Source organism: Phocoena phocoena, chromosome 10 (assembly GCF_963924675.1).
Source record: "Phocoena phocoena chromosome 10, mPhoPho1.1, whole genome shotgun sequence".
Lineage (NCBI taxonomy): Eukaryota > Metazoa > Chordata > Mammalia > Artiodactyla > Phocoenidae > Phocoena > Phocoena phocoena.
Genome location: NC_089228.1, coordinates 4694835 through 4718266, shown reverse-complemented (window position 1 = coordinate 4718266; position 23432 = coordinate 4694835). Strand labels below are relative to the sequence as shown.

At 47.9% G+C, this 23432-nt stretch overlaps 1 protein-coding gene across 1 annotated transcript; it reads right to left on the bottom strand.

Annotated features, from left to right (window-relative positions):
* Window positions 1-510: 510 nt before the first annotated feature.
* On the bottom strand, window positions 511-16188 carry TMEM40 (transmembrane protein 40). Its single transcript, XM_065885098.1, has 12 exons — window positions 16104-16188; window positions 15334-15435; window positions 14268-14297; window positions 11262-11267; window positions 9246-9299; window positions 6924-6959; window positions 6519-6551; window positions 6082-6129; window positions 2014-2085; window positions 1857-1931; window positions 1294-1356; window positions 511-530 (listed from the first exon to the last, which is right to left on the bottom strand). Exons 1-12 carry the CDS (start codon window positions 16165-16167, stop codon window positions 511-513), a joined length of 603 nt encoding a protein of 200 aa, XP_065741170.1. The 5' UTR covers window positions 16168-16188.
* Window positions 16189-23432: the final 7244 nt, after the last annotated feature.

Here is a 23432-nt window from a genome sequence, read left to right as displayed (position 1 = left end):
GTCTGGCACTAGGTAATAGGAAGACCTGGATGCTGTGGATTTAGTTCCCCCAAATCTCACCTGTATTGGGTTCACCCCAGGGGCCTGACGTGGTACTTCCCTGCCTCAGGGCAGTGGACCATCTGTCTGTCCCGGGATGGCCTGGGGACTTGAAAGAATTCACAAGCCCCGACTAATTACACCTTGCAGAGCCCAGGGGTCTCCCACTGCCTCCTGAGAGGAGTGATGTCCCAGGATCCTCCCGCTGATCCAGGCCCCGGGAAGGGCACAGGCCCGCACCCACCCTCTCCTGCCATCCTGGCAGCTGGGTTGCATGCCAACACTGCCTGAGGGACACCTTGGCCCAGCTGGTGCCAATGTTCAGACCACATGGAAGGCAAAGCGCTCTCTTTATTGCTCTAGCTTGGCCCACCAGCGTGTCTCCCAGGACGCTGCTCTGTCCTCGTGGGCTGAAAGGATGCAGTGGTGGTCACACCGGGGCCTGGCCTGGCTGCCCACCTGGCACTGGCCTCAGTCGGTCTTCCTGAAGCCTGGAAGGCAAAGCCCACAGGATGGCATGAGATTCTGAAAGCAGTCAGGCCTCCTCCCCACCATTACCCCAGATGCCCAAATGCCCCTCATAGCTGGGATAAGGCAGTCATGACCCACAGCCATTGCAACAAATTTCCCCTTTATGCATGAGATGGATTAAAGGAGACAAAAGTTCATGACACGGAGGCACACAGCCCCTGGTCTCTCAGTTTTGTGATTTAATGGTAGACACAGAGCTGCTGGTCAAGAAAGGGGATGGGGATCTCCTTTAGCCTGCCCAGCCACCCTAGCTGTGTGATTCTGGGCAAGTCACTCTACCTCTCTGATGAATGTAACTGACTAATGAGTTTCCTCATCAGCCAAGTGTAAGATAACTGAAACCCCCTCTCACCCCCAGCTGGGCAAATAAAATCACAAAAAAGATACTGTTTGGAGAGATGCAAAGTTCTATGAGAGAACGAGGAATACGCAGGTCCCCTCCACTTTCCTACAATGGTTCAGACTTAAGGACTTTTACATCCATTCCTCACTTGATTTTCACAACACCTTTGTGCTGTAGGTATTATTACACCCATTTTCCAGTTGAGGAAACTGAGGCTAAAAGAGGCTCTAGAGCCCCAGAAATGCTAAATTGAAGGAGGCAGGACTTGAACCCAAGCCCATGACCCCAGGCCCTGTGCTCTTTCCAGTATGCTAAGCCTCATTTGCAACAGAAGACCCTGGCAGGGAGAGAAAGTGAACATAGAAGAATGTAAAAGTTACCTATCAGCCTAAACTTCTGAAAGAGGGGAATGAAGCCATGCAGGACGCTGTGGATCCGGTACACTGTCAAGAACGGAGGAGAAAAAGGTGATGGAGCTCTGTGTCCCCTCGAAGGAATCGGGGTCAGACCTCCCCCTGCCTGCCCTTGAACAAAGGTCTAACCCGTAAAAACAAAGCTCTGATGGTGGAATTTCAGGCTGCAGGTTAAGCTTAGATAATGGTATTGAGTACTTATTATTAAAAACAACCATGAGCAGCAATAACAATGCCAGGAAGCTCAGAGAATTCAGTACCTCACTCCATTAACTGCCTTGTTTTCAGTATCTGGCTAATTCTGTTTGTTTGCCACTTTAAACCGTCTTTGTTGTATTTTTATGGAGCTGCCCATTTTTTCCATGGGATTTTGCCAACGACCTCACATTGACCTTGAAAGCGGTCAGGAAGCAAACACGAGCATAAAGAAATCTTTATAAAAAGTTTAGGTCGTGGCTTTCCAGCCCTTGGCGAGCCCCTGCGGCCAGCCCAGCCGCTGCCCTCCCAGAGACAGGGTGCGAGGGTCTTACCCAGGCCAAAGTAGATGCCAACGGTCTCCAAGGAGGCGAAGGTGAGCAGCCCGACCCCAAGGGACATGAACCAGTCTGCAGGGGCAGCGGGGGAGAGAATGGTCATCCTGCAAGTCTGGACCTCTGCCCCCTGTTCTCACCCCCCACACACACTCACCTTTATAATAGTGATAACACACCAGCAAGGCCCCAATGGCAAAGCAGAGGAGGACGAAATGGAAAAACTCATCTGTAAAGGCAGAGGTGAAGATTACTGTTTGCTTCTTTCTCTCTTTTTAATTAACTAAAATATTCCTGTCTCTGCTCAAAGGGAGCTTTATTCAGAGAAGCTGCTCCTGACCAGCCCAACTAAAACAGCACCCCAAGCCCCACCCGTTTCAGCCCTCACCTCACTTTATTATTTTTCTAACACTTATCACCACTCAACTTGCTGGATTTTCACTGCTGTGTTTATCCTCTGACCCACTCTGTAGGATGGTGGTTGGGGATTTTGCCCATGATCTAAAGCGGCGCCAGGCATGCAGAGGTGTCCGACGCCTTATTTGTCGAATGATGCTAAATACAATTGTAAAAAATGCACGTGCCTAGTTTAAAAGTTTCCCATTGCTCCATTCTCCCTTCCTAATCCAACTCCTTAAAAGCAAGCAGTGATTGACAAAACTTTTCCAAGTATATACATGCACATTCAAAAAAAACAAAAGCAGGATCGGTTTGTGTACCTGCTGCTCTATGGTTTGTTTTCCTCTCTTTGATAGATTGGGGCCATCCTTTCTATCTCCGAGCATATACAGATCTGCCCTGTTCTTTTATATATATATATAAATTTATTTATGTATTTATTTTTGGCTGCGTTGGGTCTTCGTTGCTGCATGTGGGCTTTCTCTAGTTGTGGCGAGCGGGGGCTACTCTTCGTTATGGTGTGCGGGCTTCTCATTGCGGTGGCTTCTCTTGTTGTGGAGCACGGGCTCTAGGTGTGCGGGCTCAGTAGTTGTGGCTCGTGGGCTCTAGAGCGCAGGCTCAGTAGTTGTGGCGCACGGGCTTACTTGCTCTGCGCCATGTGGGATCTTCCCAGGCCGGGCTCGAACCTGTGTCCCCTGCATTGGCAGGTGGATTCTTAACCACTGCGCCACCAGGGAAGCCCCTGCCCTGTTCTTTCTGGTGGCTGCATAGTGTTCCATGGCATAAACTTACCCTAATTTATGTAACTAGTCTCCCACTGAGGAAGCTAGAAGGGACTGATTTTCTGCACCAAACATCACCGCACATGAATGTGTCTGTGCCCTTGTGCGTGCATTTCCGTGGGCCTGGTGCCCAGAAGCAGCATTGCAGGCTCTTCCTAGTAGTTAATGGAGGTAGAGAAAGTAGCTGGGAGGCAGTGCCCATGCCCTGGGCAGGAATTCAGGGATGGTTTGTGAAGGAGGCCCCCCTGCCCTTTGCCAGGCGCTGCGGGAGTCATCAGGGGAGAGAACACAGGGGCCTTGACCCAGGCAGAGGGCTGTGATAGGGAAGATGCCAAAAAGGTTTTTAAAAGAAGAAAGAGAGGACAATTCAGAGACGGTTCCCTGGAACGAGGCAGGCTCTCTGAGTGGCCAAGTCTGCTGGGAATGTGTCCTACTTTAGTCCAGTTTGGCCACTGATGTGCTGTGAACTTTGGACAAGTGTCCTGACTCCCTTGAGCCTCAGCGTTCTCATTGATAAATCAAGGAGAGCAACCTCTACACCACTGACGGAGGGATGGATGGGGGTCTTGGAGGGGAAAGTCCTTTGTAAATGGTAAGCAGAGTGAGACTACATATCACTGCTGTCAGGCGGCATGTGGAAGTCAAGTGAACAGAAGTGAGGAGGGTATTTCTGGTTTTGTTTTTGTTATTTTTTTTCGGGGGGGAAAATCAAAAGATTATTTCTAGAACATTCTTGGCTCTGAAATCAATTTGTCCTTTAGGGGAAAAAAAAGATGTCACGCAGAACTAGACTTAACGTCTAAGAAAGCATCAGGCTTAGGTCTGTTCAGAGATGTGACAGAGTGGGGGTGAAAACTCTTTCCTCACCCAAATCTTCAGGAATGCAAAATGAATTCCTAGCAGAGAATTTCTCCCTGATCTTTCCCCCATTTTCTTATGAGTAAATACTTAGAAAATACAAGTGTTTTTAAAAAGAGAGAGACTGCAGAGAAATGTAAGACCAAACAGAGGGCTGGACGGGTAGGGCAGCTTAGTTTGAAAGAGCAAAAAATTAGAAATAACCTAAACATCTATCAAGTGGGGAATGGTAAATACATTATAAGGTACCCACACTGTGGAATTGGATGCAGTTGTAAGATGTCATAAGCATTCAGGACTCACCATATCTGGGGCAGGGATTAATGGAAGAAAGAGAGTTTGAGGTAAGCCTTAAAGATAGCCAAGGCAGTAGGAGTTGGATGAAAGGGAAGATTTTGTGTGTGCGTGCGCGCGTGCGCATATTCACGTGCCATGAGACAGGTAAGAAGGTGGGACCAAGGCACAGACCCAGTACAGTGAAGGCTTCAACCAGGTGAGCGCAGGGTAAGTGAATTTCTGGGAAGAGAACTTCAAGTTTTAGGGAACTAGAAGTTTTGGGGGCTGAAGAGATCAGGCCTGGATAAGGACTCCAAGGTGTATTGGAGCCAAGAGGGACCTAGGGGATCACCCTTGTCTGTTTTTTCTGATTTCAGCCATCCACACACCACCTTTGTGGGTTTTGCCCTTTCTACGTAGCACTGCTTATGACCTTCACGATTTCTTGCTACCCAAGGACCACCTGTACTATTTACTTAAAGTTTTTCTTTAAGCAGATTCTTATTTTTCCTTAAATAGATTTACTTGAAAAGGAAACTTCATGTCACAACACTAAGTGGAAAACTAGGATCCCATGTCTTAAGAACAAACACAAGGCCCATAAAGCAAGACGGTGAAGGTCTGCCCGCCACTGCCTGCAGACGGCTCTGCGCACAGTCCTGATCTCTGTGTCCGGAGGGCAGTGAGCAAGGGTCAGGGTGGCACTAAAGGCCCAGGGGCTCCAAGCAGAGAAAGAGAGGGGAAAGGGCAGTCACCTTCTCACTTGGGGGTATAATGCCATGTCCTGAAGCAACCTGGACATGGCCTGCGCTTTGGGAATCTCGGTTTTAGTGGGATGAGGCTCACTTCATAGCCCGGGACAGCTCGACAGCACGTCCCGGTTCATGTAGCTTGATGGAGCAGAGCCAGGGGCTCGGACACAGGTCTCCCACTCCCTAAAGGCGGGCTTTTGAACAACTCAAAATATTTCTAGAGGGCTTCCCTGGTGGTCCCGTGGTAAAGAATCCGCCTGCCAATGCAAGGGACGTGGGTTCGATCCCTGGTCGGGGAACTAAGATCCCACATGCCGCAGGGCAGCTAAGCCCGCGCACCGCAACTACTGAGCCTGCACTCTAGAGCCCGTGCCCTGGAACAAGAGAAGCCACTGCAATGAGAAGCCCACGCACCGCAACGAAGAGGAGCCCCCTCTCGCCACAATTAGAGAAAGCCTGCACACGTATACCCAACACAGCCAAAAATAAATAAATAAATTTATATATAAAAAACAAAACAAAAACTATGGTCTCGGGAGTTCCCTGGTGGCATAGTGGTTAGGATTCCAGGCTTTCACTGCTGGGACCCGAGTTCAATCCCTGGTCAGTGGACTAAAAAGATTCCACATGCCTCGCAATGTGGCCAAAAAAACCCCCCAAACCCCCCCAAAAAACATGGCCTCCTTTCCCACCCTTACCCTCCTCCCTGAAGCCCCCACGATTCCAGGCCTGGAGTCGAGGCAGCCCCTCCGGTTCTCATCACTCCTTCCCTAGAGTCCCGTCTAATCTAACCTCACAGCTTCCTCGGCCCAGCCTGTTCCCAGCTCCCCATTATGGCCATAAGGTCTGGAGGGCGTTTATCATGCTAGTGACTCGGCGTACAGCAGAAAGAGCACAGGACCAGGATCCAAGCCCAAGTCGTGTCACTCACTAGCTGTAAGACCACTCCCCGTCCTTGAGCCTCAGTTTCTATATCTGCAAAACAGGAAACATCGTACCACCTTCTCAAGGTGACTCTAAGCTGAGGATTTTGCAAACCGCAGGGCCCACAGCAGAGACGGGCCATGATTACTGTCGTTCCAGGCCACCAGCTGACTTTCTACCCAGAGAAATCTGGACCAGACAAAAGCAGCAGCCCTGGAACCCCAAGTTCCTTACCATCCTTCTTTATATTTAGTCTTCTTAACTGAGAGGGCTCCACTTCTCCTTGGGAACAAGAGAGAGACGAGGGTTTAACTCTGACACGGTATAGCTGGTGGGATTCTCGCTCCCCTGCCTCACTGAGAATGGCTCTCCCAGGTTCTATTTCCTGGATCAGAGGGCACTCACTGCAGGACCGGTCAGGGCAAAGCTTGAAGGTGGGGTGGCTGTCCTTGGACCTCCACTGATGCCCTCCTCCTCCACAGGCATGTGTCTGTTCTGTTCCATGTCCCCTGAGCCCGGAGGCCCCTTTCCTGGATCACAGTGACACTCTGGCTGGTGACGGCATTGCTGCTGGGACTGATCTCCCTCCCCCGCCAGGCTGCCTGTGGTTCTGTCCCAGCCCCTGGAATCCAGGCCGCCTCCCACTCCCCTCTTGGAGTTTGCATATTTACCACTCTCTGGATTAGAGCCTCTCCTTCGGAGTCCTGGAAATTAGAAACTCAACATTAGTGCCCAGGCCAGCTTGGGGCCTTAACGAGTGCCACAGGTGACTTCTGAAAACGCCCCTGTTGAATTCTCCAGCCCCCAGGGGATCTTTCTATCTATAGATTGTTATTAATAACCCCTTTGTTCTTGCCTGGACCCCCTTTCTAACCCCACTGGCCCCCTGTCTCATGCTACAGCCAGCCCCGCCTGCTTGCTGAGCCCAGGTCAGAGCCCCAGGCCCCAAGCAGACTTGGAGTCCCATCTCTCACAGCCGTGCACCTGATAGCACCTGCCTCTTTTGGGGGAAAGACGGTGCCCAGACCTCGTTCAACACCAGTACCAACGACCCCTCTCCCCTAAAAGACACTCACCTGATTCCTCAGATGGCACCACCTCCCCGGGGGCACCTGCACAGAAGGGAAATCAGTGACTGCATATTCATATCCTCTGGGTGGGGAGAAGTTACACTGCAGAGAGACTTCCCATTGATCTGCAGGGGGCACTGGAGCAAACTGGAGGGTTCCTCTTTCATCTAAAGGGGCAGGCACCACCCCACAGTCCCCGAAAGCTGCCGCAGCAATGCCTGCCCCATGTTACAGGTCTTCTAATTTCCCACGAGAAGCCAGAAATCCAGGTTTTTATATAAACTTCTTGACTATAAAAAAAAGCTGGCAATTCATATTCCATCGAAGCAAAGATATCATGGTTTGTGAGAATGACATCATTTTATGGAAGGAAAACTACTGCCAATTATAACTGCAAGTTGCCAGTGATTTTAAGAGGCACCCTGATTTCACAGATCTCCAGATGTGAAAAACTGTTAGTTGTAGACGTGATGAAATATATTAAGAATAGTAATAATAATAAAGATACTCTGTGGGCCAGATAATATACATCTGTACACACAGGCCACCAGTTCGCAATCTGTGCCTGTTTATTCCTATCCAGATGCAGGTGAGGACACTTCGCCACGTGGCTCCAGCCCCACCAGGCCCTGAGCTTGTGGAAGCCAAGCTGGGTTGTACCATGGGGGCCCTGGCCCCTGACCCCAGTGTGGAGCTCCTGTCTGGGCTGCCTAGGGTGAATCGAGCCCTATACCTGCCCTGAGGTGCAGCCTTCCCTTTAATCTGGCCTGGGTGGCCCTCCCACCTCATTCACACTCTGGTTCTTTTTTTTAAAATATTTATTTACTTAGGCTGCGCTGGGTCTTAGTTGTGGCACGCAGGAACTTTAGTTGTGGCATGCAGACTCTTAGCTGTGGCATACATAAGGGATCTAGTTCCCCAACCAGGGATCGAACCCCGGGCCCCCTGCATTGGGAACGCGGAGTGTTCCCCACTGAACCACCAGGGAAGTCCCCACCCTCTGGTTCTTGGCGTCTACTCTATTCCCAGTGACTTCTCTCCTAGCCTGTCACCTTCTTCCCCTCAAGGGGAGGCAGGAATCCCCACTCTGTACACTTCCGCCCTCCAGATCAGCCCCAGGACACAAACACCTGAAGGGGGCACTCAGCTCATGGCAATAAACACTCAGTATGCTGAACTGTCTTTAGGCTAATGTGCAAACAGGAGCCAGTGTCTGCAAGTGACCAGAGAGGCCAGCACCAAGGGTACAGAAGGCAAACCAAGAACGGCATGAAATGAGACTCCGGCCGTGTAATTACCAAGTACCTCTGGTGTCTCGGGAGGGGGGAGGGGGGGCGGGGAATTCATTACTTGGGGGAATTAATTCACAAATACGTGACAATATCTACGTTTTCTACAGTGAACATGACTTACTTTTTGATGAGAAAAAAACATTAAAAATGTATGTATATGTAACAGTTTCTCTCTCATTTTACACTCAGTGAAAACTTTCTTACACTACTTAATTAACAACATTTTAAAAAATTAGATAGTACCTGTTTTTGTTTAAAAAAAAAGAAAACGAAAATCAGAAAATTCAGATGAAAGAAAATAGTATGGAGATTACTCACAATGCTGCCACCCAGTGGCAGCCACTGGTAATACCTTGATGCAGAATATTAAGGTATTTCATTTCCATTTCTTTGAATGTATTTGTGTTTCCCGTTGTATTTCTTGGGTTATTATCTGGCATTAGGAGACTAAGCGGATTATGTAAATGTTGGATTAAACAAAGTTAAACAGGCTTTCTTATCTGGCAGTGTTCATTTATGAGGCTTTTTGGCAAACTGGTTCATTCCTACAAACTCCTCCATCTCATCAAAGTGCTACCAATCAAAGTACCATAGTATTTATATCTGCTCGCTGTAAAAATCATGATGCTTAGAGACAATTACTCCGTAATTTGAGTTTTGTAGAAATCGGGTCCTTAATTTTCCCTTGCATGCTTAAACAACCCAGTATTCCAAGAGAGAGGGTACTGATTAAGTTCCATCTTGCTGGTTGGAAAGCAGAGGCCCAGAAAGGTTGGGTGACTGGTCACAGTCAACCTGCAAGTCAGGGTTATAGATCAGAAGAGATTCCAGGACAGTCTGACTGTGGCAGAAAATGCCTGCCCCCACCTCCATCTGCCCATGTTATAACCACTCACCTTGCCACATCTCCTATATCTGCCCAGGACTTTGAGCTCATGAAACACCCTCATCACCTTGTTTCCTCCCAACAAAGCCCTAAGCCTTCATGTCCTTTGTTTAATTCTGTTTCCCCCAAAGCCACTGGACAGACAATCACCTTCATAGAGTTGAAGCTCATCCTTCAAAACGTCAGGCTCCCCATGCTCAGCACCTGGGTGTAGACAAAGCCTGTTAGTCAGCTCCCCCCAGTTACAGCATCCCAGAGTGGCTTCTCTCTCCTGGTGTCGGAAGCCTTAAAAAGTAACATAGTCTTTGCGCTGGGGGTGAGGTGGGCGCTCTTCAAGAGGCAAGACAGCTGTACAAGAGCTTTCCTGCTGCTCTGTCTGACGCCCCTCACACGCCCCGAGGTGACTGTGTTCCGCTGACTAAAGAAGAATTGGGGGCCTGAGAGGACCTGGGTCTTGTTCAAAGTCAGTAATAAGAGTTGCCATTTTTTGAGCACTTACTATGTACCAACACTGAACTAAGTAATTTATAGTTAATATTTCATTTGATCCTCTTGGAAATGCTGTGAAGAAGGTATTAATGCCTCTCCCTCCCCATTTTACAGATAAGGAAACTGAGGCTCACAAAAGTTAAGTTATTTGCTGAAAGTCACACAGTCAGGAAGCAGAAATTCCAGGGTTCAAACCCAGGTCTGTCACCAAGGCCTGCATTTCTAATCATTTTTATCTCCAAAAATAGAACCCAGAGCTCAGCTCCAGAGTCATGAGAGCATTTATTAAACACCTTATGTGTGCCAGGATCTGTACTAGGCATTAATCCAGGCTCTTTCCCCCAAGTTCTTTTCTTCCCACAATCAATTTAGGCTAACATTTATTAAAGTTTTTTTTTAAAAAAACAAAATTATATTCTTCTGGTTATAAAGATAAAAAAGATTATTGTAAAATATCTATGGTATAAGTCAATTCAAAAAAAAAACAAGAAAATGAAAATCACCCATAATTTAACCATCCAGAGATAACCACTATTAACATTTTGATATTCTTCCTTCCAGTCTTGTTTACAATCATGTATGTGTGAATTTTTACAAAGTGTATATGAGATCAAACGAATTCTATGATTTGAATTTCTCTTTTTCACTTTAGAGATGTATGAAGACCAGAGCTCTGACCAGGACAGGGTGTAGCATCACTGCTCTATGTTGCTGTTGTTGGACGTTAGGTTGTTTCTATTGTTGCCCTACTATAAATAACACTGCAAGGAACAAATTTTCACACGGGGGACTTCCCTGGTGGTGCAGTGGTTAAGAATCTGCCTGCCAATGCAGGGGACACGGGTTCAAGCCCCGGTCCAGGAAGATCTCACATGCCACACAGCAACTAAGCCCATGCGCCACAACTACTGAGTCTGTGCTCTAGAGCCTGTGAGCCACAACTATTGAGCGCGTGTGCCACAACTACTGAAGCCCTCACACCTAGAGCCCGTGCACCGCAATGAAGAGTAGCCCTCGCTCGCCACAACTAGGGAAAGCCCGAGTGCAGCAACGAAGACCCAACGCAGCCAAAAATAAATAAATAAATAAATAGATGTATTTATTTATTTTAAAAAAAAATCTTCACACGGACATGCTCAGGCCCACTGAGAAATTCAACCATCAGCCAAGTGGGCAAAGGAGAAATGGTGAGGCCTACTGCCTACTGGGTGAGGTGCCCCTGCAGGGGAGACCAGCCCCCGTCTCTGCCAACGTTTTCCAGTTACTCAGGGGCGCTAGTCCTCATTGCTGCTCTTTGCAGGGAACAAACACAAGCTGTGGGAGAATCTCAGCCTGGATCGAGCCTGGAATACCTCATTCTGGTGTCGGTTCTCAAAATTTAGTTTATGTGAGGAGTGTGGTCTGGGGGAAGAATTCTGCTTTGAGGGTTAGGGGACAGGAACTGCCATGAACTTTCTGTGTGACCTCAGACAGGCTAACATTTATTACTTACTATGTTCAATACGGCTTTCACGAAGATGAGACAAGGCCCTGTGAAGTATCGTGTTACTGAGGTGCTTTCCCTCCTGCCCAGTGTGGGGGCTGCATCACCTGTGATGCCACCACCGTTACGCTGACTCTGGGTTTGCTCGTGCTCTGTCTCCCACCTGGAATGCCCTTCCCACTTGCTCCCTTAACCTGAAGCTTAAGCTGATGTCACACCTCCTGGAGAAGGGCTTTTCCAGCTGCCCCAGCTCACACGCACCTTGCCCACCCTCCTCTGGGGTTTCTATAGCATCAAATGTCTGTGCTTGACACAGTGGGCATGAGGGTCCCTGGTGGTGCTCATCCCTCCAACCACCTTGAGCTCCTGAAGGACGAGGCCTGGGTATCACTGTCCTAAGGCTGCCCCGCCTGCAGCAGGAGTTTGATTAAAGCCTTGAAGAATGACCACGTTGTTGGCACTCTTGGATTGGTCAGCATTCTGGAGATTCAGGCCTAGGAGTTTCTGGCTTCAGGTCCAGAGGACTCCCTTTTCATCAGGATGACCAAGAGGGCCCCAGCAGTCCCGATGTTCCTCAGCGGGCTTGGGGACCTCCTGGTCTATCATGGATAAATTTTTTAATTATAGGAAACCAAGTTAACTGTGCTTAAAAATCAGTGCGGGAAAAAAAAACAATCAGTGCATATGTGATCTCAACTAGGCACAGAAAAAGAGGTATCAGGAAGTACATCAAGATAACAACAGCAGTATTTATCTCAAGAGATGGGATTTTGAGTGGCTTCTATTTTCTTCTTTTCTGTATTTTACAAATATCAATGCCCCCAAAAGGTCTTTTCATCATATTTTGCAAAATATCAAACAATACAGAAAATAAGAAAGCAAAAATTACTCCAAATTCTATCCAACAGGGACAATCTCTATTAACATTCACATGAATATTATTTTAGCTTTCTCCATGATATATTCATAATTTTTTTTTTTTTTTTTTTTCTGTACACGGACCTCTCACTGTTGTGGCCTCTCCCGTTGTGGAGCACAGGCTCCGGACGCACAGGCTCAGCGGCCATGGCTCACGGGCCCAGCTGCTCTGCGGCATGTGGGATCTTCCCAGACTGGGGCACGAACCCGCGTCCCCTGCATCGGCAGGCGGACTCTCAACCACTGTGCCACCAGGGAAGCCCCATAAGATATAATTTTTAAAACTTGTTCAAGGATTGATTTTTTTCCTTTTCCATTATGGTTTATTACAGGATACTGAATATAGTTCCCTATGCATAATATATAATTTTTAATAAAAGGTATTGTAGAATTGTATGCTGTCAAGAATGAGGATAATTTTTCTGTGTTCTAATTCAATTGTTTAAGAAATTAACTCTGGCAGAAAGAATCACGTTTGTTTCTGGTGTCCCGAGTATCCATCACTGAGCCTGGCACATAGTCGATGCTCAATAAATATTTATTGAATAAATGTAAGGAGATACACTAATATGTATTTAGTGGCTATCTAACAGAGCAAAGGATGATTTTTTTTCCTTCTTTCTACTTCTTTGTATGTTCCATATTTTCTACAATGTGCCCATGTGTAATCTTTCATAATGAAAAAACGTTTGAATTTAAAAATAACAGGATAGGGACTTCCCTAGTGGCGCAGTTGTTGGGACTCCGTGCTCCCAGTGAGGGGTGCCCGGGTTCGATCCCTGGTCAGGGAACTAGATCCCACGTGCATGCCGTGATTAAGAGTTCACATGCCACAACTAAGGAGCCGGCAAGCCTCAACTAAGGAGCCCGCGAGCCACAACTAAGATCCAGCATAACCAAATAAATAAATATTTTAAAAATCCCAAACAGGATACATTAAGAACAAAAAGCTGGGCTTCCCTGGTGGCTCAGTGGTTGAGAGTCTGCCTGCCGATGCAGGGGACACGGGTTCGTGCCCCAGTCCGGGAAGATCACACATGCTGCGGAGCGGATGGGGCCGTGAGCCACGACTGATGAGCCTGCGCGTCCGGAGCCTGTGCTCCACAATGGGAGAGGCCACAACAGTGAGAGGCCCGCGTACCGCAAAAAACAAAAACAAAAACAAAAAAAAAGAACAAGGGGGCTTCCCTGGTGGCGCAGTGGTTGGGAGTCCGCCTGCCGATGCAGGGGACATGGGTTCGTGCCCCGGTCCGGGAAGATCCCATGTGCCGTGGAGCGGCTGGGCCCGTGAGCCATGGCGGCTGAGCCTGCGCCTCCAGAGCCTGTGCTCTGCAACGGGAGGGGCCATAACAGTGAGAGGCCCGCATACCGCAAAAAAAAAAAAGAACAAAAAGCTATGTAGGGAGAGTGGTGCTGCATGCCAGACTCTGAGTTAGAGCCCTAACGTGGAGGAAGGTGGGGGGCTGCTGGGAGGCACTCAGGCTTGGGGCCCAAGGACTAATGGTCACCGTCTGAGCCTGAAGAATGGGCAGGGTCTGAGTTCCAGCAGCAGGCCAACCAGGGTAGGACCAGAGACCAGGATCCTGAATGTCAGTCTGTCTCAATGCTTCTAGGACTCCATGTTTATTTTCCTGCTGCTTTCTTTTAAGTGTTCAGTTTTGTTAACTACGTCCAGTCCCATGTGTATGTACTCTGGAGACCAGAAGGAAGGAACTTATGGCCACACTTGGGGGAGAACATTTGTGGGGGAGCAGCAACTCCTGAGGGTCAGAATCAGAAGACAGAACATCCCTTCCCACCTAGGGAGGACAAACAAAGGGACAGAATCCCGTGTTGTAGCCCTCCTGCCTCTGGAAGCTCTTCTAGAACTAAACCTCACTGGCCTCGGTTTCCTCACCTGTAAAATGGGAATAGCAATGCCTTCCTCATGGGTTGCTATGAGAATTAACTGAGTTATTCCACATAAAGTGCTTGGAACGCTACCTGGCACAAAGTAAGTGCTCAATAAATGCTAGCTGTGATGTTGCTGCTGCTATAAATTCAGCCTCACCTTTTGAGTTAAAAGAATAAAAGTAGAGAGACATCCTGCTTCTTTTCAGAGAATAATGCGGCAATTTGTAATCAAAGTCCAATTAGAGATGCTCATCCCTCTAAACCCATTAAAGTGCTTGTGGGAGTAGATACGTAGGACTTGATTTGTATGAAAAATTCAAAAAGTAAAGGCTTTTGTGCAAGGATGCTCTTGAGCATGACAAACTGGGGTGGGAGGGGGAAATCTTAACAATAGCAGTTACTTTTAGAGCTATTACTACCTGATAGGTGCTAAGCCTTTGCACCTGTAGCATGTAATCCTCACAGGTATCCTATGAGATAACTTTTGTTACCAACCCCATCTTATGCATGAGGACTCCAGGGCGTACAGGGCTCAGCAATTTACCCAAGGACGCTTAGCTAGTTAGTAGCAAAGAACGGGTATGAACCTGCAGGCTGCTTGAATGGACACATGCACTGCCCCTGATTCCAAAGTGCTCCTACGAAACTTACACGTTCCTTTACATGAGATGCAGTCACTTGAGGGGCTACTTGGGAAACATGAAAAATAGCTGCTAAGATATTATGGAATAACATGGCAAAATGCTTAGGATAAGATAGCAAAAAAAATTGTAAACCAAAGACAAAATTGTCTATACGGTAATTTTTTGGGTTCTTTTTTTTTGGCCACACTACGTGGCATATGGGATCTTAGTTCCCTGACCAGGCATCAAACACGTGGCCCCTGCAGTGGAAGCATGGATTCTAAACCACTGGACCACCAGGGAAGTCCCTCTATGGTAGTTATAACTGTGTACAAGTTACATGTACAGAGAGGCAAGCTCTGGAAGGGAACATGGAAAAAGAGAGCTGCAGTACCGAGGTGGGAGGTTCAGGAGACTGGTTTTTCTTCTTTTCTCTTTTTGTTAATTTTTTTCTTTTTTTTAATTTTTTTGGCTGCGTTGGCTTTTTGTTGCTGTGCGCGGGCTTTCTCTAGCTGCGGTGAGCAGGGTCTACTCTTCGTTGCGGTGTGCAGGCTTCTCATTGTGGTGGCTTCTCTTGTTGCGGAGCACAATCTCTAGGCGTGTGGGCTTCAGTAGTCGTGGCACACGGGCTCAGTAGTTGTAGCTCGCGGGCTTAGTTGCTCCACGGCATGTGGGATCTTCCCAGACCAGGGCTTGAACCCGTGTCCCCTGCTTTGGCAGGCAGATTCTTAACCACTGCGCCCCCAGGGAAGTCCAGGAGATCGGTTTTTCCATGTAAATGCTTGTCTTTAATATTTTAATATAGATTTATTTAATGAAATCATTGCTTTACCTGAGGAGGAGGATGAAGAGGAGGAAGACTTGCCTCTCTCATCTTGGTCTTGAGAATAGAGCTCAGCCTCCTCGTCTTGCTTGTGGAAATCCGTCTCTCCATCTGGGAGGCACACATAGCCAAGGATGAGTGTTTCCTGCCCTTCCCACCCCAGAGACCACCCAGGCCTCCCCAGGGATCTACTTGGATGTGGGGAGCCAGGAGTGACTGGATTCACTGGGACACTCTTCCCAAACCCCTAGGGCCAATGGGAGGTACAGGAGACCAGGGATCTCAGAGGCCCTAGAGGCTCTAGGAAGGCCAAAGGCAGACTTTTCTCTGAATGTGGAGCCCAGAGAGGGGCTTCTAAGCCCTCCATCCTTCCCAAGAGACCACTACACTGTGTAGAGCAGTTGCCAATTTAAAATTCTCTGTAAATTACAGGGCAGGTGGGATACGATCAAGCCCTAAACCTTCACATTCCCCATTCTGGGGCCATGCAGGACGCTTCCCACCTTCTGAGGACACTCCCTAGTGCAAGTCCAAGCCCCCAGAGCCTCTGAGATTTGGGGAGCAACTGAGGGTCCACACAGCTAGAGAGTACTGGGGGACAGACTGGACCAAGCACACACATGTGCATGTGTGTAAAGTCACTACTTCTCTAGAGGTTTTGACCGTAACTTGGGCCATTCATTGTGCCGCATGAGCTGAGCAGGGTCTTCTGTTCCACCTACTGCTGGACTTCACCTCCCATACGGCTTTGCCCAGAGCGTCAGAGAGAGCAAACATACGGTCTAGATCTTCTGATTCTCCGTGGACTCGACTGTGGTCCTGAAGTGATCCTGAAGTCTCCATGGCCTCCCCTGTTGGAATAACAATAGTAATTAATATTACCTTAGTTAATATGTTTAATATATAAAGAGCTTGGCAAATAAATAAGAAAAATATAAACATCCAATATTCAAAGGTACAAGAACAATTTATGAAAAAAGAAATACACAATTAGGGAAATTTGAATAATGATCACCTTTTGATACTATTAAGAGCTTATTTTTTAAAAAAGAGACTTTAGTTTTTACAGCAGTTCTAGGTTCACAGCAAGATTGAGTGGAAGGTAAAAAAAAAAAAAAAAAAAAAAAATTGAGTGGAAGGTACAAAGGTTGCCCATATATCCCCTGCTCCTAAACGTGCATAGCCTCCCCTGTTATCAACATCCTCCATTAGAGAATTTATTTTTTTAGGTGTGATATTTATATTGAAGTTATATTTATTTAAAGTATTCTTACATTTAGAGATAAATACTGCAATGTTTATGATGAAATTATATGATGTCTAGGACATGCTTCAAAATAATCTGATTATTTGAATAAGGGAGTTGGAGGGCGTAGGTGGGGGTCCAAATATAACAAACACGACCACGAGTTAATAATTGTTGGAGCTATAACAAAATATAAATAGTAGTTAGATCTCTGAGTGGTAGCATTATGGGTATTTTTACTTTGCCTTTTCTAAATTTTTAGCAGTATTGCTTTTTTCTTTTCCTTGTTTTTTCTTTTTCCACTATAGTTTATTACAAGATATTGAGTATAGTTCTCTGTGCTATACAGTAAATCCTTGTTATTTATCTATTTTATATATGGTGGTGTGCATCTGTTAATCCCATACTCCTAATTTCTCTCTCCCCCCATTTCCCCTTTGGTAACTGTAAGTTTGTTTTCTATGTCAGTATTTCTTTTGTTACAATAAAATAACCAATAATTTTTCATTACTTAAAAATGTAATATACCACCTTGTATCAGTAGAGTACTTAACAGTTTTACAAAGGGCTTATGTGTCTGTAATTCCATCTGAGCCTGATCACGAACCAGTCTGTTAGGAATTGGAATTAATTACTTCACACCTGAATTGTAGTTTCTAGACAACAAAACTTCCCCAAAGATTGTTTCACTTGACTTCACTGTGCTCCGCGACGGGAGAGGCCACAACGGTGAGAGGCCCGCGTACCGCCAAAAAAAAAATGTTGGGAAGGCATGGGCAGTGGAACACAGCATTACGCAGTGATTCCACAATACAGATAAAACAGATGTCAAAATCTCAAGGGCCTAGGTAATGGGCAGAATGTGGCAAAATTATTAGGAAGTGATACATTTTGAGTACTTATTAAACTTTTTTAAACATAAATTAGTTATTTATACATTTATAGAATTTAATTTAATAATGGTTGTGTTTAACAACCGATTCCCAGCTCTGGGCTTATAAACTTCTGTGCCTTCTACCTTCTCTCTCCTGCTTTTTGTATGCTGGAATGCAGACATGGGGTGGAGAATAACTTCAATCACGCAAACTGAGCCAACACCCCAGGGAATCCCTGAGCAACAAGGCAAAGGAACCTGGGCCCTGAAAGGCCTCACGCACAAAGCCGTCTGTGCACATGGACCTGTCTCTGGTCATTTATGTGCACAGGAAATGAGCTTCTCGCTTATGTAATCCCAGGGATTCGGTCTCTGTTACAGCATCTCAGCCACGCTGTTGCAGGCATTGTTCTGAAGCACCCCCCTGCCATTTCTTCTCCTCCCAGCTCTGAGACTAAGGCCTTAACTTCAAGAGGAGGTAGATTCACTCCTCTCTAACAAGTTTAGACCTTGGTTCCCAACCTCAACGCTCCCCACGTTTGGGACCAATGATCCTTTGCCGGTGTGTGCATTGTAAGGTGTTTAGCGGCCTCCCCACTGGATGCAGGTAACACCCCACCCAGTTGTTGTGACAATCAAAAATGTCACCAGACATTTCCAAATGTCTCCTGGGGGCAAAAATCACCCCTACTTGGGAACCACTGGTCCAGAGAACCTACTCTTTTTTTAAAAGTTTAATTTAATTAAACATTTTTATTGAGGTATAATGCTCATATAACATTATATTAGTTTCAAGGGTACAACATGATGATTCGATATTTGTATATGTTGCAAAATGATCACCACAGTAGTCTCGTTAGCATCTGTCACCATACATCGTTAACACAATTTTTTTTCTTGTGATGACAACTTTTAAGGTCTGTTCTCTTAGCAACTTTGAAATATGCAGTACAGTATTATGAACTATGGTCACCATGCCATACATTACATGCCCAGGACTTTTTTATTGTGTAACTAGAAGTTTGTACCTTTTGACCCCCTTCACCTGTTTCACCCACCCCCAACCCCCCATCTCTGGCAACCACCCATCTCTTCTCTGTATCTAAGACTTTGCGGGGGTTTTGTTTGTTTTTAGTAGAGAATCTACTCTTAATCCACCACAAGACCTTGACAAGGCAGCATCCTTCCCCGTGCCTCAGAGCTGGATTGCCTGGCTGTGAATCTGATCTGACACTTCTAGCTGTGGGATTCTGGGCCAGTCACTTAACCTCTTATGTGCCTCAGGTTTCCCGTCTGTAAAATGGGGACAATGATAGTGTTTACCTCATAGTATTGTTGTGAAAATGGCATGACTTAAAATCCATAAAGCACTCAGAACAATGCCTGGTATAGAGCAAGGGCTGAACAAATGCCAGCTGAGATGATGATCATTATTATGACGGGGCGCGGCAACAAGACAGCATGTGCTTTGGGGTGAGACTGACCAGGGTCCAACCCCACTTCAGTCACCTGTGCACGAGATGACCTTGGCAGGACAGGCTCCTTCTCCAAGCTCTAGTTACCTCAATTGTGAACTGGCGATGGCAGCACCTTAGAGAAGAAAGATGGCCAGTGCCTGCCCATAGGAGGGCTTGGTGAGTGTGAGTTCCCTCTTCTACAGACCTCCTATGACCCCCGGACATTCGGGGTCCAGACCCAGCCCCACCCATCTCCCATCTCCTAGGGCCCAGGCTCCATTACCCCTTTCTAGAATAAAAATTCCTATTTCTCGGGGCAGAATTCAGCTAAGCATTAGGAGGTCACTAGCCAATAAAAGGAATCGATATCCAGGTATGAATGACTGATAACCACAAGCCTTCAGGGCATATTTATATTTTGAAAAGGACTCTTTGTTCATAGCAGGTGTCCAGTATGTCTCACTGGCTGAGATCATCTCTCATGGTGGAATTTCAGGTGGAGTGGAGGAAGAGACTTAGAGCTGTATGGGGGCAAGAGAGCTGCTGGCTGACAGCAAATACACCGACAGTTCGCCAAGCTCATCCTACCTCTTTCCTGCTCTAGCTGTCTTGGTCACGTGGCAGCCCCTGGTGACACTCAGCATTTTCAAGCCTCCAGACTTCCACTCATGCCATTCTTCCTAGTTACCAAAATTGTATCTGGGGCTTCCCTGGTGGCGCAGTGGTTGAGAGTCCGCCTGCTGATGCAGGGGACAGGGGTTCATGCCCCGGTCCGGGAAGATCCCACATGTTGCGGAGCAGCTGGGCCCGTGAGCCATGGCTGCTGAGCCTGCGTGTCCGGAGCCTGTGCTCCGCAACGGGAGAGGCCACAACAGTGAGAGGCCCGCGTACCACAAAAAAAAAAAAAAAAAAAAAAATTGTATCTGACTTTCCAGGCACTGCGCAAATACCACCTCTTTCATGAAGCCCTCTGCTGGTTGTCTAACCAGTACCCACCCTCCTTACCCCCACTCCCTTATTCCTTCTCCCCCCTCCATCACCCCTGGACTTCTTTCTTGCAAGCAAAACTGAATTTTGTTCTTCCATATCAAGTAGATACTTGTTTTCCCAGCTAGGAGTGGCCATGTGATTCAGTTTTGGCCAAAAAGAAGTGAGAAGCCTGATGGGGTTCTGGGAAGGAGTTTTGCTTCTCCTGAGCAAAGAGGCCATCAGTGTTGGTGCTGTGTCTTGCCTCTCCTTTCTTTCTTGAACATGAGTGTGATGGCAGGAGCTACAGTGGCCATCTTGTGACCATGAAGAAAAGCCAAAGCAAATGTAGGGTCACTGAGCAGATGAGCCCTTGACAGCAGCTGCCTGCTTTCTTGTTATTTAAGAAAAATAAACCCCATTTTGTTTAAACCTCTATAGTCAGGATTCTCGGCATTTGTAGCTCAAAACAATCCTGACAGATACACCTTCCCTCCCCTACCTTCATACATTAATTGAGCACCTACTGTGTGCTAGCACTGGGGATACTGTGGTGAACAATTTGCAGCCCTGTCCTCAAGGAATTTCACAGTAGACCTAGGGGGTAGTCCCATGGGAGCCAAGGGGCCAAATCAAACCAGGGTCAGTCAGGGAAAGTTCCAGAAGGAGGGAACGCTGCGGGTGAGTTTGGAAGGGCCAGAGGAGCCATGTGCAAAGGCACAGAGGTGAGGGGCCTTGGCCCACATGGGAGACAGGTGGCACGAAGAAACTCCAAAGAAGGATGGGATTTGGGGGAGGCCCAGAGGGCACATTGCTCTCCTGAGCCTTCATCAGCTGTGCCTTGTTTCAGACTCTTCCTTCTTGAGGGAGGAGGCTTGTTGCACAACTGCACACTGTTCCTTGTTCACCTTCAGATCTCCAGTCAGGGCCCGGCAGAGGGTCTGACACACCCAGGGTGAGTCTCTTCCACTAGATCACTAACCAGGCAGGGTAGGGACCATGGCTGATTCATCTCTGTGTCACCTGTGCCCTGCACAGGGCCCAGCAGAAAGCAAAAAAGATGATACTGATGATGATGAAGACAATAACAAATAAGTGCTTCCTATCTACCAGGCAAGGGTCTGAGCACATGAGACACGTGCCTCACATATGCCTCACCACAACTCTATCAGGGCTCACTGTGGTTGTGCTCATTTTATAGGTAAGAACATTGAGGCACAGAGAGGCAAGGTAACTTGTCCAGGGCCAGAGAGCTAGTAAGTGGTTGAGCAAGGGTAGTCGCTCAGCCCTTGTTGATGCTGGCACCTCTTCCCAGGCCTCTGTCATTAGCACCAGGAAAGAAGCCACTAACAGTCATCGAGTGTTATGCAAATGATGCTGACTTGGCTTCTATTTAGTTCTGGAGCCCTGAGCAAGTGTCCCCAGAGCCCAGGGAACCTCCTCGGGCAGTTTTTCAGCACACTGATCCATCAGGAGGGGAAATAGAACTATCATGGAGGCAGGACCTGAGGTAGCCCTGTTTCTCCTTTTAATGTCCTTGCCTCATCCTCCTCCACCCATATTTCTGCTGTAAGAAAGGATAAACAGAAATGTAAAAATTTAAAACTCTAAGATCAGTGTGTAGGGCAATGCTTAAGACAAAAGGACAGCACACTAGTGGTGGGACATCAGGCAGAGGGATTGCCGTGAGAGGCTTCTGAAAGTTCAAGTTCACAGCGTGTGACCGCCTTTGAGCCAAGATGGAACACGGAATTGAGACAGGAGAAGTGAAGACAGAAGAAAGCAGAGAGAGGAAAGAGCACATGGCGCAATCCCCGTGATCTTATTTCACCCTTGCAAGTCTTATTTTACACAAAAAGAAACTGAGGTTCAAAGAGACAAATGACTTGTCCAAGGTCTCCCAGCTTACAGATGGACTCGAATCCATTCCCTGCCCTAACAGAGAACCCCCGTTCCCTGGCCCTGGTTAGAGGCCCGTAGGCCTCCCTCTTTCAGGTGTCCCCCACCCCCCCACCATCTGAGGCTGTTCCTACAAGGAAATGCAATGCTTAGTGCTTTTCTCCAAAAAGCCCAGCCCTGCTGAGTCACTGGTGGTGCCAGGGCCGCTGCACCCACAGGCTTTGCTAAACTGGATTTCCACTTCAGTTCAGCCCAGATTTCCTAAGCTCCTGCTATTACAAGGGCCTGGGTCTGAGGTGGGAGGGATAGTAGGGGACACCAGGCCATCACAGCCTCACAGAGGTTTCCCCGTTCAGCTCACTGGATCCTCACGCTAACCAGGCAGGAAGCAGGATGGAGATCCGTGTCCTAGTTTACAGAAGGGGAAACTGAGCAATGGAGAGGAACTTGCACAGGATCGCACAGAGATTCAGGGGCAAGGCTGGCTCCAGAGCCCTGTCTCCTGATTCAGGGGCTGCCTCTCTTTCTCGGGTGTCCCACCTTGGAGGAGGGGGCTTACTAAGATTGAGTTGGATTTTAACATGTGGCCAAAGTGGGATGAAGGTTTAGTGGAGGGGGTAGGTGGCAGTTGGCTGGTGAAGGGGTAGGAACCCCGTGAGGCTGGGGAATCATCCAGGGCCTTGAACGCTTGGCTAATGGCCAACTTTCCCCACAGGTGGACTGAAACTTCACCCCTGAGGGCCATTAATGTTGGACCAGCTCAGTTAAACATGCCCAGGGCAGGAAATGGGATGGGAGGCCCTGGGAACAGAAACAGCAGCTAAGAGGGGGACAGAGCCGACAGAGGGGTGGAAACTTACTGATTTTGCCCACCTGGCATCAAAGCCCCTTCTGGTGATTGCAGCAAAGGAGAAAGTCAGAGCCCTGGATAATCTCCAGCTTCCCAGCCACCCCAAACAAGCATGTGCCCTAATTCCAAGCACATCCTTGTCAGGCAGACACTGCTCCAGGACAACCGTATGGGAACTCTGGAGGGGTGACTGCCCTCCACCCAGGCTAGACCATCAGCTTCTCCCTCCCGGGAATCGGTCTTGTGACGTGAGTGACACAAAGCCCTCAATCTGTGGGCACTGGTCTCCCCTGAGACAGGGCCCTCCGTATCCTCCCAAGAAAGTCCTGTTATGGTAGCCTGTGGTGGTTTCTGTTACTTGCAACCAAACCATTTGAGATGAGATGAATGCGGGGGGAGGGGCTCTGAGAGTGCAGGCAGAGCGAAGCGGAGCTCGCTGGGCAGGCCAGGGTCCACAGATTTCACTCCAGCCCCCAGGGCGGGACGGGCAGGGCCCCTGAGGCCCCCCGCCCCATTCGACGTGTTCTGTCTCAACTCCAGGCTGGGCTGGGGAGCTCCCGGGTTTCCCCAGCACTGTAACTGCCCAAGCCAGTTGTCCTGAAGATCTTGCCCTAGAGGCCTGCACACTTGATGAGGACAGAGACCATCTTGGAGCTGGTTCAGCTCCTCACTGGTTTTCTATTTCTTCTGTAACAAATTCCCACAAACTTAGAGGCTTAAAGCAACACCTGTATAGCATCTCACAGTTCTGTAGGTTAGAAGTCCAACACTGGTTCACTGGGCTAAAATCAAGGTGTCAGCAGGGATGCCTTCCTT

Coding starts and splice junctions, on each gene's coding strand:
- TMEM40 (XM_065885098.1), bottom strand. CDS start 16,167: ATGGAGACTTCAGGATCACTTCAGGACCACAGTCGAGTCCACGGAGAA. Junction 15,436..16,103: donor AGAATCAGAAGATCTAGACC/GTATGTTTGCTC, acceptor TGTGCCTCCCAG/ATGGAGAGACGGATTTCCAC. Junction 14,298..15,333: donor CTCTTCATCCTCCTCCTCAG/GTAAAGCAATGA, acceptor AGCACCTATCAG/GTAGTAATAGCTCTAAAAGT.